The sequence below is a fragment of the Chelonoidis abingdonii genome, chromosome 3 (assembly GCF_003597395.2).
Source record: "Chelonoidis abingdonii isolate Lonesome George chromosome 3, CheloAbing_2.0, whole genome shotgun sequence".
NCBI classification, from domain to species: Eukaryota; Metazoa; Chordata; order Testudines; family Testudinidae; genus Chelonoidis; species Chelonoidis abingdonii.
The window spans coordinates 108,805,675-108,823,588 of record NC_133771.1 but is presented as its reverse complement, the minus strand read 5'-3'; the positions used below and the strand labels follow the sequence as shown (position 1 = coordinate 108,823,588).

The 17,914-nt window shown below is 41.1% G+C and overlaps 1 protein-coding gene across 2 annotated transcripts in view; it reads right to left on the bottom strand.

The window, feature by feature from the left end:
- The window catches only part of PEX7 (peroxisomal biogenesis factor 7), a 79,386-nt gene that overhangs the window by 32,261 nt on the left and 29,211 nt on the right, over positions 1 to 17,914 (bottom strand). For both annotated transcript variants that reach the window (XM_032770059.2, XM_032770066.2), the window contains one exon: positions 15,822 to 15,877. In XM_032770059.2, the coding sequence (XP_032625950.1) occupies positions 15,822 to 15,877 (56 nt within the window). The remainder of the gene's footprint in view (positions 1 to 15,821; positions 15,878 to 17,914) is intronic.

The following is a 17,914-nucleotide window of genomic DNA, read 5'->3' as shown; positions in this document are numbered from 1 at the left end:
TAAATATCTTAGAAACAGTAGCCAATCAGTTGTTTTAATTGTGGTATTTATCATGTATTTTGATGTGCTGAATTCAAATATGACATTTTATCTCTGAAGCAGACGACTTCTCAAAAATTGTAGACCAGCGTAATTTAAGATTTCTCCTGGCACCTACATGTAGTGGGCAGAACAGTGTGTCCGTATTATTTATGTGTGCACACAATATTCTGCTAAATACATGTAGGTGACATGAGAAATCAAAATATAAACTGTAACTACTACTATTACTGTACTTACCACCTCCTATTTTTGTGTGTAAATCATATACAACACTAAATTTAAGCCACAAAATTCAGCTTTGGATCAAGACTTCAGATTAGGCTGTTAGATAAACAAAGGCCAGCTACAAAGTTGAGACTGAGATCTGAACTTCATCAGTGTTCTGAGTATTTGGTTACATCAAAATTCAACTTTCTTCTGGTCCCATACCTTCTTTCGGAGAGATGTCAGAAAAATTCAGCATTAATTAGAGAGGAGTTTCATCACATTCTGAGTCTTTAAAATACCAGAAACCACACACTGCCCTATATGAAATTTTCCAGGACTCATTGAGATGAACCCATTTATAAACTGTCATTTCACCAAAATTCATCTTTAAAATGTCAGTTGTAGCTTTAACTAGAATCAGTATTTTAAGTTTTTTTGGCATCATTTCACAATAACTGCTCCAGCTTCCCAACACATTGGCACAGACACTGCACACATGCACCTAACTGGAGGCTTGATAAATTTAAAAAAGGTATTAAGCTGGTATTGAGCCAGCTTTAAGAATGTATTTATGGATGTATGTTTCTGCTGCAAAGGATTAAATATATCCCACTGAAAGCCCTTTTATTGTGAACCTCATCTCTGCACAGTGTTTCAAGGTAAGCCAATATTACTACAAGTTTAGTGGCTTTGAGTACATTGGAAATTTTACCTCAAGAAGTATTGAGAACTTCTGCATTGATTGACTTAAAGAGGAGATCATTAACAGGTTTCATTTCATTTATTTAAATGTATTGCATGACTATCTTAAAGTGCTTTCCATTCTGGAACAGTCTTCCAAGGGGAGCAGTGAGGGCAAAAAAACCTAACCGGCTTCAAGACTGAGCTTGATAAATTTATGGAAGGGATGGTCTGATGAGACTGCCTATAATGGTATATAGCTGATCTGCGATTGCTAGTAGCAAATATCCCCGAAGTCCGCTAACGAGACACTAGATAGGGAGGGCTCTGAATTACAACAGAGAATTCTTTACTGGTGTCTGGCTACTGGGTCTTGCTGAAATGCTCAGGGTCCAACTGACTCCCATATTTGTGGTTGGGAAGGAATTTTCCCCCAGGTGAGATTAGCAGAGACCCTGAGTAGTGTTTTTTTTTTTGCCTTCCTCTGCAGCACAGGGTACAGGTCATTTGTGGGTTTAAACTAGTGTAAATGGTAGATTATCTGTAACTTGAAGTCTTTCAATCTTGATTTGAGGACCTCAGTAACTCAGCCAGAGTTGATCTAGGGATCTATTACAGGCAGGGCCATCCTTACCCATATACAAAGTATGTAGCTGCGTGGGGCACCAAATTTCCTGGTGTCCTGCGCAGCTGCGTGCTGCTTCAGCCCCTGCTCTGGCTCTTCCCCAGGGCCCCTGCTCTGCTCCGCTCCGCTCCAGCCCCGCCTCTTCCCTGAGGACTCCAGAAGCGGTCGGGCCTGCACTCACCGGTAAGTAGAGTGACCCAGCCCCAGCCGCGCTGCTAGCAAGTGCTGGAGGGCAGTTCCTCCCTCCCCTGAAGCCTGAGAGCTAGGGGAGCAGAGCAGACGGGGGCCAGGGGAAGGAAGTGGCTAGCCTCCCCTCCCTCCGACCCCTGCGGAGGGCTGGTGCGGGACCCCACACAGCCCTCCCCCTGAGGCCTGGGGTCAGCCCCCCCTGCGGAGGCCTGGGGCCCCCACACAGCCCCCCCATGGGAGGGCTGCATAAGGCACCAAAATAGCTAGGGATGCCCTGATTACAGGAGTGGATAGGCAAGGTTCTGTGGCCTGGAATGTGCAAGAGGTCAAACTACATCAGGGGTAGGCAACCTGAGGCACACAAGCTGATTTTCAGTGGCACTCACACTGCCAGGGTTCTGGCCACCGGTCCGGGGGGCTCTGCATTTTAATTTAATTTTAAATGAAGCTTCTTAAAAATTTTAAAAGCCGTATTTGCTTTACATACCACAATAGTTTAGTTATATATTATAGACTTAAAGAAAGAGACCTTCTAAAAACATTAAAATGTGTTACTGGCACACGAAACCTTAAATTAGAGTGAATAAATGAAGACTCGGCACACCACCTCTGAAAGGTTGCCAACCCCTGGACTAGATGATCATGATGGTCCCTTCTGGCCTTAAAGTCTATGGATATATGAGTTCAAAATTTATTCCCCTGCCTTTTTTTTTTTTTAACAAGAGAAACTCCTCATCCACTAAAAAGTTTCTCCATTGACCCAAGTATCATCCCCATCTGAGGCCCAAGTGAAAAGGAAGCCTCTGAAGAATGCAGTCTTGTCAGTCTGGACCTCTTGGTTGACCACAACTACTGCAGTATCACAAGGGAGAATCAATCGCCAAGCATATGTCTATACGCTGCAGTTAAAAACCCAAAGCTGACTTGGGATTGTGGGGCTCAGGCTAATAGGCTGTATAATTGCAGTGTAGACTTTCAGGCTCGGGTACCCAAGCCCAAACATCTATGCGGCAATTATACAACTCCTTAGCCCAAGCCCCACGAGCCTGAATCAGCTTGCACAGGCTTGCCACAGGTATCTAATTGCAGTGTAGACATAATTAGGACCTGGCTATTTTAGGATAACTAGAGGATCTACAAATTACAATCAACACTTTCACTTGCACCCAGAAATATAAAGGAAACCAATGTGCATTAGAAAGCCTTCTCTACGTCACCCAAACTTTGGGTCATCAATAGAGCACAAATTCAGGTGAAAGAAACATTAGCAACAGTGTATGTAGTAGATTTTAGTGGTCTGCTCATATACAGTAAAACATAAAAATAATGTGTGAATCTTCCTGATTTGAAATATTCAGATTAATTTTGATCTGAAGGTTTGAAAGAGTTTGAAAAGATTTAAAAATGGTTCAAAGAGCTAAGAAGAAAGATATGTTCAAATGTAAAAATAAACTGATTAATGTTTAAACTATATTTTAGAACTTGCACCGCACAGTGACAGGCACACAAGGAACTAAGTCCTAATTATAAGCAGTTATTCCCAGTCTACTGCAATCGTCCAGCTCAGATTTCCATTTGTGCTCCCCACTTCTCACGAATTTTTGGCTCTGAGCAGATCAGAATTTTTGTTTGGTAAGAATTGTCCTCTATGAAGTATATTTGAGGAAAACCATGTTAATAGGTGCAGGGTGCCTTAAGGAAACAGCAGACAGCTTGTATGGGTGACGGTAAATCCCTCGGTTCTCCTATGGGGCCTAGCTCCCTAAAGTTTTATCAAATTTATTTAATATCCCTTAGGATGTAAAAGACTTTGAATGTAGAAAGATGTGGAATATTAGAGAAAATACAGACCTGTTTTCCTGTGTATGCTCCCTTTAATGATGAGGGTGACATGATTAGCAGACTGTCTGATGGGCTCTCATAATGTGATGGGAGTACAATATCGGAGGTCTCTCACAGAAAATAGTTTAAAGTTATTAATTATGGTGATCCACTCTCACTCAGTTCTTTTGGGCAGTCAGAATAGAATACTCAAGTTATGATATTCTATAGGTCACTTTTAAAACAAACAATGAACTGTGCTGTATCACTTTATATCTGGCACACTAACACCTGAAGACAATTCTGTGCTCTGTGTGATAGTGCTTACAAATGAATAAAAATGCAACACCATAACTAGGCACCTATTTGTTAGGGTGAGCATACATCCTGTTTTGGCTGGGGCAGTCCCCTTTTTAAGCTCTGTCCTGGATAGCCTGACTTTTTTGGCAAAATTAGACATTTGTGCAATGCCAGTGGGTAAATCAGTGGGGTGGAGGGGTTGCAGGAGGTTATAGGGCAGTGCCAGTAAGAGGCTAGAGGGGAGGTTGCATGGAGCCTCCTCACTCTGCCCCGTGCAGGTGGATTCCAGCCCCATTCCCATGGAGTGAGCGAATCCCCCAGCTCCAAAGGGCCTGGCAGCTGTGTTGGGATTAGCTCCCTCCGCAGCTCATGATCTGGAATGCAGGTCTGGCGCGACTGGGAGTTGAGTTGGTGGGGCCAGGGCCGGCTCCAGGCCACAGCGCGCCAAGCACATGCTTGGGGCGGCACGCCACGGGGGGCGCTCTGCCAGTTGCTGGGAGGGCGGCAGGCGGCTCCGGTGGAGCTGCCGCAGCCGTGTCTGCGGACGGTCGGCTGGTCCCGCGGCTCCGGTGGATCTCCCGCAGACACGCCTCCGGCAGCTCCACCAGAGCCGCGGGACCAGCTGACCGTCCTCAGACACGCCTGCGGCAGGTCCACCGGAGCTGCGGGACTGGCGAGCGGCAGAGCGCCCCCCGCGGCGTGCCCCTGTGCTTGGGGCGGCAAAATTGCTAGAGCCGGCCCTGGGCAGGGATGTGGTGAGGTGCGGGCAGGGAGCAAGGAGTCCTGCCACAGCTGCTGCAGTGCCCTGCCACGCTCCGGGCCAGGGGAGCCACTCAGGAGGAGCCGCCAGCAGCAGCAGCAGACCAGATGTGCAATGAGGCAGCTGGGCAGGTAAGGCCTGGCTCTGCCTCTTCTTGGGCACTCATGGGAACAGGCACTGAGTGTGGTGCAGCTCTACCCCCACCTCCAGCATCACAGAGTCAAGCTCAATGGCTGCTTAGGAAAGTGTCTCCTTTTCACAGGAGATTTACGGAAATATGATCACCCTATTATTAGTAAAACAGAGTTCACCAGGAATACCTTTTTTCAAAATGAGCATTTTTCCCAATTGTTATAAGAGATATTGTCCGTTAAATGAGGAGGCTCAAATTTTGAGTGGTGACTGGACTCAGCAAAACTCAAGAATGTAATTAGGAAAAATCACTGCTCTGAAATCATAACCTCTCTTGTCCATTTATATATTATATCAAAATACTGAATATATTTTAAGGTATGCACAAAATTATGAAAATTAGTACTTAATGATACCTGAATCATTAACCTTAAATTAGAACAGCACAAGACAGCTTTACCCCAACTCGTTAGAGGGTTATTCATCCTTAATTTGTAATCTCTCCCCCTTCTACAGAAGATATTTTGAAAGACATATGAAAACTACCAGTCATGGCAGATTTAGTTTTACTACACTCTTTAAAATGGTTAACTTCTCAATACAAAATGTTAGTGTCACTGAAGTTGACAATTCTTCACAGAAAAAGATTGAGAATTGTGCTGAGACAGAAACATTTAACTATGAACAACTCTTGACTGATACATTATTATAAATTCAGAAATACCAGGTAGGTAGATAGATACGTTCTCCTTTCTTCAAAAAATACAAAATAAAAACCTCACACCAGAACAACAAGTTAGGTACCTGTATCACCGCTACTTCATGAGCACTGGAATTCATCACTATATTAAAACTCTGTTTGGAGATAAACATTTGTATCCATATTTCTGATATAATATTCAGACAAACTCAAACAAATAATTTTGCTAAGGGCAATATCTCCACATCCAAAGCCTTGGCAACTCTCAAGGACAAATTTGTATCTGATGTACAGGAATGGAATTGTGTTCCATTTAAATGGACTTGAACCACCCCATATCAGGTGTCAATATGTCCTCCAGTTTTTATATTTTAAAAAATGCATGCAATGTATTTATTAATACATAACAGACATGCAGCAATTCTCCAAAAAGGGGTGTATTTTTGGAGTTTAATGTACCCAACCTACATACACCCACATCCTATACCATTTGAAAGCTTATTTATGTATTTTTAGATGAGGTATGATGTGGAATTGTCACGTGGTGCCATAAGCCTATAGGCGACATGAAACAATGGCACTCAAAATAAGAACGTGTCACTTTTTGCACAGTTCCAGAAACACTGCAACATGACTATGACTAGTGACTATGACTAGTTTAAGTTAATTTAAACACCTTAATGCAGTGTTTATTGATCAAAGCTACTAAACAACGAATTAAATATTTTTATTGGTTTTGCATGGGCAAGTTTCCCCCTCCCCAGAAATGAAGTTGTTTAGTATGTGGCAAAATGGTGAATATCAATATTGCGCAATATACTAACATGAAATGTTTTCACATTGCATATTTTAATTCTCAAAGTATCTGACAAGTGATAATAGTTTTATATATTTTCAACTGAAATTTGCTGACCAGTTCAGTCTTACACTTAAGGTTGTGAACCCATAACAGTAGATTGCATGTCTATTGTTTGTACTGCATAGTGGGAGATATAAATATATGTGAATTCGTAATGTAATTCTTCTCCATTTGTAAGCTTTTGTACATACAATGTAGCATCTAGTCTGCCTGACAGAAGGTTTTAATTTGTAATTGCCTGTGTAGGTAGGACTAGCCATTGAAATATTCTAGAAACTAGCTTTTTAATTCAGAAACACTTATGCATAGGTCAGTATTAGTTTTAGAGATGACGATACACAGCTTCATACTGTCAATATGCAAAAGCCACGAGAGAAAGAAGTGACTTAACAAGATGTAGTGAAGATAAAAGTCCACAAACTAGTTCTTGCCTTTGCACTGAAGATGGATGAAGGACACGTTGCAACTCTTACCAACCAATCAACTATATGACAAACTGATTTGACCCTGAATCACATACAGAGGTTTTATCAACATATCTACCGGACTGTGTGTAACATCAATTGTACAAGAGTCCCTACTGAAAACAGCAGATATTGGTGAATATCAAATGGAGGGATTTGTGAGAGATGCACTTGATTCTGATAGGACACAGTTTCTTCAGCCTAGTTAAGAAATCTGGCACCAGAACACATGCTGACATGGCCAAGAAGATCAAAACTAATTTTGGCAAGAGATCCACAATCACAGCAGCTATCAATCCAGAAATTGTTTTCTGCAGAGCCCTCTCCTTATCAAGATGTAAAGATGTTTCAACGGCAATTGTTCTAAGTCACCCAGTAGGACCTGTGCCTATGTCCCTCTTTCATGCTGATGGTACAATGAGAAGAACAGACAACGCTGAATTAGGGCATCAGTTGGAAGCTCAAAGTGAAAGAATCCATGAACAAAAAGCATACAACAAAGAAATGACACTGTACATCAGAGACATAATGGCTGTCATACACATGATGACTGGAGGCAAATTCCACATATTCAATGGAGTGGCTGCTGAGTACTTGAGGCAGGTCCTAAAGAGATTTGACAAAACTAGTTCTGTAACAAACACTTGGTCTAAAACATGGGAACAGCCAGGGGCACTAACATGGCTCTCCAATATACCAACCTCTTCTTAAAGAAAAATTTCTGGACAAATGCACCATGAAACCAATGATATACCTCAATAACATTTTCATCCTCTGGATAGATGGCTTAACTCCCTCGTAGACTTTCACCATAACTTCAACAACCACCCCCATCCCCTTAAACTTTCTCTCTGGAACACATACACATTAGCATCAGCTTCCTGAACACCACAATCAACTTCAACAATTGAACCCTACATACAACTAAGTACAAGAAATCCAAGGATCCCCACACCTACCTTCATAGATCCAGTAACCCATCCAAACACACTAAGACAATCCAGGAAGTTTTTGGAGAGTGTTCGGGACAACTTCCTGGTGCAAGTGCTGGAGGAACCAACCAGGGGCCATGTTCCTCTTGACCTGCTGCTCACAAACAGGGAAGAATTGGTAGGGGAAGTAGAGTGGGTGGCAACCTGGGCAGCAGTGACCATGAGATGGTAGTAGAGTTCAGGATCCTGACAAAAGAAAGAAAAGGGAGCAGGAGAATACAGACTCTGGACTTCAGAAAAGCAGACTTTGACTCCTACGGGGAACTGATGGGCAGAATCCCCTGGAGGCTAATATGAGGGGGAAAGGAGTCCAGGAGAGCTGACTGTATTTCAAAGAAGCCTTATTGACGGCACAGGAACAAACCATCCTGATGTGCAGACTTGGACACAGGACTAGGCAGGAGTATAAAAATATTGCTCAAGCATACAGGGGTGTAATCAGGAAGGCCAAAGCACAACTGGAGGTGTGAATGGTAACAAGAAGGGTTTCTATAGTTATGTTAGCAACAAGAAGGTGGTCAGGGAAAGTGTGGGCCCCTTACTGAATGGGGGAGGCAACCTAGTGACAGATGATGTGGAAAAAGCTGAAGTACTCAATGCTTTTTTTACCTCGATCTTCACAAACAAGGTCAGCTCCCAGACTGTTGCACTAGGCAGCACAGTATGGGGAGGAGACGAGCAGCCTTCAGTGGTGAAAGAATGGGTAAAGGACTATTTAGAAAAGCGGGACACGTACAAATCCAGGGTGCCAAATGCAGAGTATCTGAGGGTGCTGAGAGAGTTGGCTGATATGATTTCAGAGCCATTGGCCATTATCTTTGAAAACTTATGGCGATCAGGGGAGGTCCTGGATGATTTGAAAAAGGCAAATATAGTGCCCATCTTTAAAAAAGGGAGAAGGAGAATCCAGGGAGAATACAGACTGGCCAGCCTCACCTCAGACCCTGGAAATATCACGGAGCAGGTCCTCAAGGAATCCATTTTGAAGCACTTGGAGGAGAGAAATGTGATCAGGAACAGTCAACATGGATTCACCAAGGGCAAGTCATGCCTGACCAACCTTATTTCCTTCTATGATGAGATGACTGGCTCTGTGGACATAGGGAAAGCAGTGGATGTGATATATCTTGACTTTAGCAAAGCTTTTGATAGAGTCTCCCACAGTACTCTTGCCAGAAAGGTGAAAAAGTATGGATTGGATGAATGGACTATAAGGTGGATAGAAAGCTGGCTAGATTGTTGTGCTCCACTGATAATGATCAATGGCTCAATGTCTGGTTGGCAGCTGGTATCAAGCGGGGTGCCCCAGGGGTCAGTCTTGGGGCTGGTTTTGTTCCACATCTTCATTAATGATCTGGATGATGGGATGGATTCACCCTCAGCAAGTTTGTGGATGACACTAAGCTTGGGGGGAAGGTAGATACGCTGGAGGGTAGGGATAGGATCCAGAGTGACCTCGAAAAATTGGAGGATTGGGGCAAAAGAAATCTGATGAGGTTCAACAACGACAAGTGCAGAGTTCTGCACTTAGGATGGAAGAATCCCATGCACTGCTACAGGCTGGGGGACTGACTGGCTAAGTGGCAGTTTTGCAGAAAATGACCTGGGGATTACAGTGGACGAGAAGCTGGATATGAGTCAACAGTGTGCCCTTGTTGCCAAGAAGGCTAACAGCATATTGCGCTGCATTAGTAGGAGCACTGCCAGCAGATCAAGGGAAGTAATTATTCTCCTCTATTCGGCACTGGAGAGGCCACATGTGGAGTACTGCATCCAGGTTTGGGCCCCTCACTACAGAAGTGATGTGAATAAATTGGTGAGAGTCCCACAGAGGGCAATGAAAATGAATGGGGGGCTGGGGCACATGATTTACAAGGAGAGGATAAGGGAACGGGGCTTATTTAGTCTGCAGAAGAGAAGAGCAAGGGGGAAATTTGATAGCAGCCTTCAACTACCTTAAGGGGGGTTCCAAAGAGAATGGAGCTAGGCTATTCTCAGTGAGGGCAGAACAAGGAGCAATGGTCTCAGATTTGGGGGAAGGGGGGACGGGAATCTAGGTTGAGTATTAGGAAAAATTATTTCACTAGGAGGGTGGTGAAGCACTGGAATGGGTTACCTAGGGAGGTGGTGGAATCTCCATCCTTCGAGGTTTTCAAGGTCCAGCTTGACAAAGCCCTAGCTAGGATGATTTAGTTGGGGTTGGTCCTGCTTGGAGAAGGGGGTTGGACTAGATGACCTCCATATTAGTCTACAGGTCCTTAGTTTAAAATTTGCTTTAAAAATATTTCATTAGTGTGTTGCTGAAGATTATAAAACTCACATCTCTAAAAAAATCCTTGCACACATTTTTAGATGCACAATCTGAGTATTCATCTTTAGTTTTTAAATAAATCCTTCAAAAGACCACCCTTATCTAAAATACACAAGAGTCCAGGGTGCCACTGGGAATAAGGGCACCAGTTTAATAATACTGCCTAGGGCCCCATAAATCCTAAGGATGGCCCTAGGTGGAACCCCTGTGCACAGGGAGGAAGCCCTGGGGGATACAGACCGATACCAGGGCCAGGACTATTTAAAGACTGCAGACACACCCAATCAAAAGGGGCGGCTGTGAGAGGTGGGTCCCACGTCGTTGAAGAAATAAAAAAATAATTAGTTTGGTAAAACTGAGTCTTTAGAAGCTACAACAGTTAATTCAGGCATCAAGTATAATCTCTAAACTGCAATCATGTAAACAATAAAATTCACATATGTAAAACGAAAACATTGGTAATATTTCACCCTTAATTATTAGCGCTGGTCAAAAGACAGAATTGCTTCTGTCCCTTTGGAAATTCTATGTTTTTAAAATCTGGTTATGTTCTGAATTATGATGAAAATTTAGTCTCAGAATTTTTCCACCAAAGGAAATATTCTGAACATAATTTGTTTCAATTCTATCAAAATATCTCATTTAGACTATTATATAATATAAAAGTTAAAGTGTTTGAAATACAATATAGTCAAAATGATAAAGTCAAAATGAAACACTTTGATCTTATCCAAACAAAACATTTTGATAATTTCCTGTGAAGATTTTGACTAAATCAATAAATTCCCTCAAAGTTTTGATTACATCAAATCAGATTAAACTGATTTTTAAGACACCTTTTACCCCCTCATAGTGTCACTTCAGGGTAAGTCAAAGTTGTTTGGGTGCCCTAAAAGTGTTAGACGTCTCAAAATTAACCTTCATTCTGAATTTTCTGGTTTGTAATGCTTACTTTGGGGATAATTATAATATTCCTGTAATATTCTAAATTTCTGATATGTACTCTCTCAATTGTTTTGCCTTGGAATTTCCTTCTTTTAATTAAAAATGTCATACATAAACACTAAACAAAAAAGGGATTGTTATCACGTGATATTTCTAATGATTTAAATATGTGGCATTGGCAATAATCATTTCTTTTAATTTTTAGGAACAGCTTCACAAGTATACTTTGATTATTTTATGCCACCAATGAAGTAGTGGAGGGCAGCCAGAACATAAGACATGGAAGCTGTGTTTCCAGTTGCTTTGCATGCCACAGAAATGCTAAGGAACGTAAACCCCATTTCCCCCTCCCTCCCCACCCAGAAGCTCTTGGGGTTTATTTTAAATAAATATTTAGGTTTAATTTCCATTTTTGGTTATTTTTTTATAACTGAAGGTTTATCTGTCAGCAGAGGCCAGTGCATAGATCTCTTCCTTCAAAAAAACCTCAAAGAACAATTCCCTTTGACAAGGGCCACCATCTCCCATTGTTCTCAACAGGCCTGATGCCACAGGCTGTCCTCACAGCTAAGATGCCCTCTTTCATAATGACCACTGCCTCCTATCAGTGCCCAATGGGAGTGCAGCCAGATGCCCTGAGGGAAAATGATAGCCCTCTGTGCTGCCAGCAGGCCGAGAGCACACTGGGAGAAGCAAGTGAATAGAGGCAATGGCCAATATTGCGAAAGGAAGCCCATGGCCTCAGACCCATCTAGAGCAATAGGATATAGCAGACTTTTTGAAAGTGGGTAATTCATGTAATTCTCGAAGATAACAGTTTCTTCATCCACAGAAGCTGAATTATGAGGGTACCATGAAAAAGTTACCGTTAATCCCAAAAATAATTTCTTCAACCATAACCTCTTCATAAGATTTGTGATTTTAGTTAAATGGGAAGTTGTGGGAGTCTACACGATTTTCTCAAAAATCATTTAGAGGCAAAAGAGATCTGGATTCCTTAATTTTAAAATGGTCTTAACTCAATCAGATTTACTTGTAGTATCTCAAAGTTTATTCTATATTGAACTGGACAAACAATGAGGTTTTCGATTTGCTGGCAACTACAAAAAAATGAAAATTTTTTGTTTTGGGGCAAACCGAAAATGATTTTTTTTCAAATTTTTCAGAAAAATGAACGAATTAGAAAGCACAGCAAATCAGGTTAAATGCAATTATTCGTTTTACTCTACATTTTGCACCTGGGTTTTTAAACAAAAACAAAGGAGGACTAGATTCATAAAATTTCTAGAGCAGAAGGTGGTGGCGCTGCTTTTAAGTTTTAACCCGGTGGTTAGGATTCTTACCTGGGATGTGGGAGACACAGGTTCAGTTCTTCCCTCTGACATTGAGAAGGGATTTGAACTTTGTCTCCCACATTGCAGGAGCTTGCACTGGGCTATGTGATATTCTAAGGCAAGTCTCTTTCTCACTCTCTCCAGTTGAAACTGTTCTGCTTTTTATAGTCATTGGAGCAGGGACTCCGATTTGGGTCTCCCACATCCTACATGATTGCCCTAAACACCAGTCCAGAGAATCATTTTCACTCTCTTTCTCTGGGCCAAAGACTATCCATAGTAATTCATAATGACAGTGGGTAGTCATTGGGCCAACGAAAGTATGTGAATGACTTTCTAGACTAATCCATAGCTTAGTGGTTAGGGCACGCTCCTGCAATGTGGGTAGACCCCAAGTTCAAATCCTTTCTTCACATCAGGCATAGGGGAGCAATAAACACAGGATACCTACGTAGCAATGTGTGTCCTAATAATCGAGCTAGAAGTTATAAGGAAAGCACCACCACCTTCCACTCCTCCCATTTTGTGACCTCACCCTAAAACATTTAATTGTTTCAGTAATGTTAAAACCAACCATTTCATATTGACATTACCAAAACATTTCAATTTTTCAGTTCTGCCAAAACTGTTCTGCAAACTGGTCAACCAAAACTACATATTTTGGTGAATTAGCCATTCATCAAAACGAACTTCACCTAATTCTAATTCTATACTCAGAGTAAATGCTGTAATTTTGGAAAGGATGTACTGTATTTTTCTTATGTAACAAAGAAGTCAAATCCCTGCTTTAAGTACAAAACTCATTTCAACTTTAACTATGGAGATAACTAGCACCTCTTTAACAAAAGGTCTGTACGCTTGGCTACACTGTATTTCTTACTGTTCTTTGTAACATTGGTTCTTTTCAATGTGAACCAATATATCAGAGTTTTGCAACAGCATATTTTTTCTATAGAAATGTTTTTAGTTTCTGAACAACGTTGTGGTTTTGGTGTTTATAGTTACATTACTTTTTGACTATATGAGTAAGTTCAGTCTAAATTGGTCTCCTGAAGGTAAGCACATTTTTACATTTTTTTTTTATTTCAAAAATATAGCATTTGCTACTGTGAGTGCTAGAGTGTAGTTAGAAAAATCCTCCCCTCCCCAATTAGTACATAATTTTAAGGTTTATCAAATGTTCAGCCTCCTGTCCCATGTGCATTTAGATAGCTGTTAGTTCAAAACAAATACAGAATAAAACACTGAAGCTTGTTGACAATACAAGTGTGTGGAATCCTAACCAGAGAACAGATACAGTACTGGCACCAGAGGTTTAAGTTTAAGCTTCCTTACACTAACTGCTAGTATCCCTCAACTTTTTAAGGGACCACCTTTCCCTTCTGCTGATATTTCCAACAAGCAAGCCAATTAGTTCCAATGAACACCTGTCCATTAAGAACTGGATAGAGACTGTCAATTGTTTCAGCCACCAGACAGTAAATACCTTGCATGAATGTTAACATGATCTGAATTCAAAACAGCCACCTAAGAGGTAAAAGAACTCTGTACCTCAGTCTTTTCTCCTTCTGTTTCAGAAATGCTTGCCAGACAAGAAGAAGTGTTATTTGTTTGGTCTGAAAGCCTGTTCTCTCCAGTGAAGCCTGCTGTTAGCCTAGTTAAAAATAACTTAACTCATAAAACAGCTTCTTAGTTTTCTAGGTCAAAGCATGGAGTTTTCATCCACTTTGGAATCATATCTTCAAGTCTGTTTCTTTTTCAAGCTCATATATCCCACTTTTCCTGTACTGAATCTTGGTTCTCTCTTCTTCTGTGAGGGATGATTAAATGTATCTATATATTAAGTGACAATGGTTTTTATTTTGAGTATTTTAAGATGACTTCACCCTACACTTTTCTTTATCCTCTCTTCTCTCTCCTCTCCCTACCTTGTGACTGTTCTGACAGAGGTGTATACAACAGCTAAGAGGCTTACTGTATTACACTGCCCTGCTATTCTGGATTGTATATAATTTTCCTCCCTGCTCCCATCCTCCTTAACTTCTTCTGTCCTGACAGAATGAGTTAGTAAATGATTATATATTTTGATTTCACAAACCACATATGTTTAATAAAAATATTATGAAGAAATAAGGTAATAGCTTAAAGACCTAAACAGCATTAAAAATATAAGAACTCTACATAAAACTGCAGCATTTCCAGTACAGTGGAATGGTCTTGCCGTAAAGTTGTTTCAATATATACTGAATTTTCATGGTACCTGGAACACTGCAGCCTCATGATGCAACTTTTCACAATATTGTGTCTCAATGCTGCATCAATACCATTATAGCTAAGAATGGTTGTTCAGAAATGGAGTTGAGTGAGCTGACTTTGGCTAATGCTATTATTTAGAAAAACAACATCAGATGTATAGAACATGTAATTTTTTATTATTTGTATTGTGGTTGGTTTTGGGAGGTCTCCTGTCAGTGACTGGGAGCCCTCGTGCTAGACTATAATGAAAACAGACACCCAAAGAGCCTGCAATCTAAATTAAAGCATCATTTACATTTTGAATGATTTTGGAAAATGGGGAATTTTGAAAATTAGAAGAGTTTTTTACCACATCATTTGGGGGGTGGGGTGAGGGAGGAGGGGAAGAAATTTAGCCCTAGTAATTAAATATAACATCTTCAATCTGCTTTACAGCATAAAAATTAATTACACCTCAAAACACACCCTTGAGTGGTAAATGTAAGTATTTAGTGGGTTACTTCATAGTATAGTATCATAAATTAATATAGCTTGTAGAGAGTGATGTCTTAATAATAGGACACCTCTCTACAGTGCTCTTATAAAATTCTTACTAGCACCATCAGTTTTATTGATGTAGCCAAGTTATCGTTACTGAAGTTCTACTGTATTGTACAATTCAAGAGGTTTAAACCTAAAAATATCATGGAAGTCCAAGGGCCTGTGATGTATCAAAGTTCTTCAGGCAGGTACTGAAAAACAGCATGCAAGACAGAGCTTTATCAAAAAAAGGTGGGTGTGAAGTTTTCCTTCACAACAGGTTTAAATATAAATAAGTCACAAAAAGATAAGATAAGTTACCCAAATATATTCAATGAAGCAGTTGCTGCTACCTTCTTAATAAAAAACAAAACAAAACATCACAACTGGACAAAATCCTGTTCAGCATAATGGTAGGAAAATGTTCACAAGCAGCATCTGTTAGGGCAGATATAGTTCATAAAGGGCTACTGAGATAACCTTTAAACAGAGAAGAATCCATGCATTTGTAGTCAGCTCATGAAAATGGAAAGCATGAATAACAATCCTGACAGCAAACACTTAAGTGTGCCCAGTTTAGAACATTTTTTTTACTGGCATAACAAACATACCCCATCTCTTATATATGAGACACAATCAAAAACAGATTCTCTTCCTACTCGCGTGTAATAAAAGACACTCTACCTCACAGTAAAATCATAGGAGCAGGAGGCCAATAAAGTTGCATGAAATGGTGAAAACTGCAAGAAAGAAAAAAAAGGACAACGCAAAAACCTTAGGTACATATTTATCAACTTTCCAGAAATAAATAATAAAGTTATCTTCATTAAGACTGCTTAAGAAAATACCACAACACATTGTAACAAAACAGGTTGCTTACCTTAACCACTGAGATTTAGCAATTATGCTTTAAACAATATGTAATCAGCTACACTATACTGGTAGGAATCCATTTCATTGTAGCGGTTGCCAGCAGCACTACTATAAATTAAGGACCTGACAGGGTTTCCATTAGGTATTTCCTTTGAGATAGTCATATAGCAGGCTATTAAACTTTACTTTGGGCTGACACTTTGAATGCCCTCTCAGGCTATAAAGAATGTTTCAGTAAAGCTGTGTGACCATTTTGGTTTTTCCAGCTCAGTTACAGCAAAACATACCCAAATTTGTATCACACTTCAGAAAACATTCAAGATAGATTTCGCTAGCACCAAAGCCATACTTTGTCCTGAAATTCCTTTATTAATTAAGAAGATTGGAGTGAAGTTTGAAAACTGGTAGTTACACAAAATAGTCTAATACATTTCCCCACAATGCAGGGCATATTATAGATTAAATTCTAGTATGGACTGTGGAGATGAGCATGTCCAAAAAACTGCAACAAAGAGGGACGAGAAACAGGATAAAAATTGCCCATATCTGGCATCTTAACAGGGAATTTCCTAGGTTTCTAACAAAAATCTCAAATCCTTGAAAGGCAGTACACATACTAATCACTGATGTGCCTGGTAATTTACTTTACCTTTAAAGATTTGTATGTGTGGAAATTCCTTTTCTAAATGGTCCAAAGATCTGCCAAAGAGGAGACCTGCTCCTGCAGACCTCAGATGTATATTGAGGGGTGTGGAGATGGAAGAGAGGAAAATGAGTGGAGGTATAGTCATGGTGTCGGAAAAGGAGGTGTAGTCATGGTGTCGGAAGAGGAGACAAAAGCATTCCCTTGATCTGCTAACCACATTTCCTTCACATCCACCATGGAGGGGTAATCCTGATGCAGCAGATCTCCTATGATTCTCAAAGGAAAACCTAGAGAGGGAATCCAAGCTCATGGCTCCCTTCCTGCAGTGGCAAGGAGGTGAATGGGGTGGGGCTCCACATCAACCTCCTCATGTCCACAGGACTTGAGCTCTCCTCTTACCATCTACAAGAAGGGCTGGAATGTGCAGCTGGAAGGAGGCTTAAGGTCAGCAAAGAGGATGGTTTCTCTTTGCTTTCTGCTGTACTGCAGCCTCAGAGAGGGGTGTCCAGCTAATGAAGACTCCCTCCCCATGAGCTTCTCTTCCCCCCATCTCCTCCACAGTGAGACATAAGAATCAAATCAGGGGGAGGGAAAGAGGGACAATGCAAACCCCAATTCCTACAAGATAAAATAAGCTAGCCCACCTCCTGACAAGCCCAAACAGGGCTCATCAAAGACAAACACATACTGAAGTTCACAGAGACCTAGAGGTAGCTCCCAATGAACCTCCTATGATCTGTGAGGTGGGTCAACAAACTCTTAAGGCTCATTGGGGAGGCTCCCCTCTTGTAGACCTCAGTCGGGTCACAGAAGAGGCAAGGACACTTGCGTCACTCCATCCTCCTCCACCCCACAGATTTCCTATAGTCTGCCGGAAAGCTCCTTTCCCATGGGCCTCGGAAGCATGAACAGTAAGAGCAGGAGACTTGAAGGCAACAAAAGAGGGACCTCATTGTCCCCATGATCTCACATACTATTCCATGGAGCTCGATTAATCAAAAATAACTCATCAGAGCTGATAGTGCTATTAATATTTAATATCTTAAGAACCTGTCAAAAATCTTGAGAGCTGTGCTCCAGATATCAACTAGGAGAGTCTAGTAAGCTTGGGCAGTTTTTTCCAGCCACAAAGTGGCAAGGAAAATAGACTTGAACTTTCTGAACCCCTCTACTTTTAGGGTGCCACAGTTCAGAGCTAATTCACTTCAAACTGGGAGATACGGGAAGGTTCTACCTCTGCTACAGTACTAACCCACCA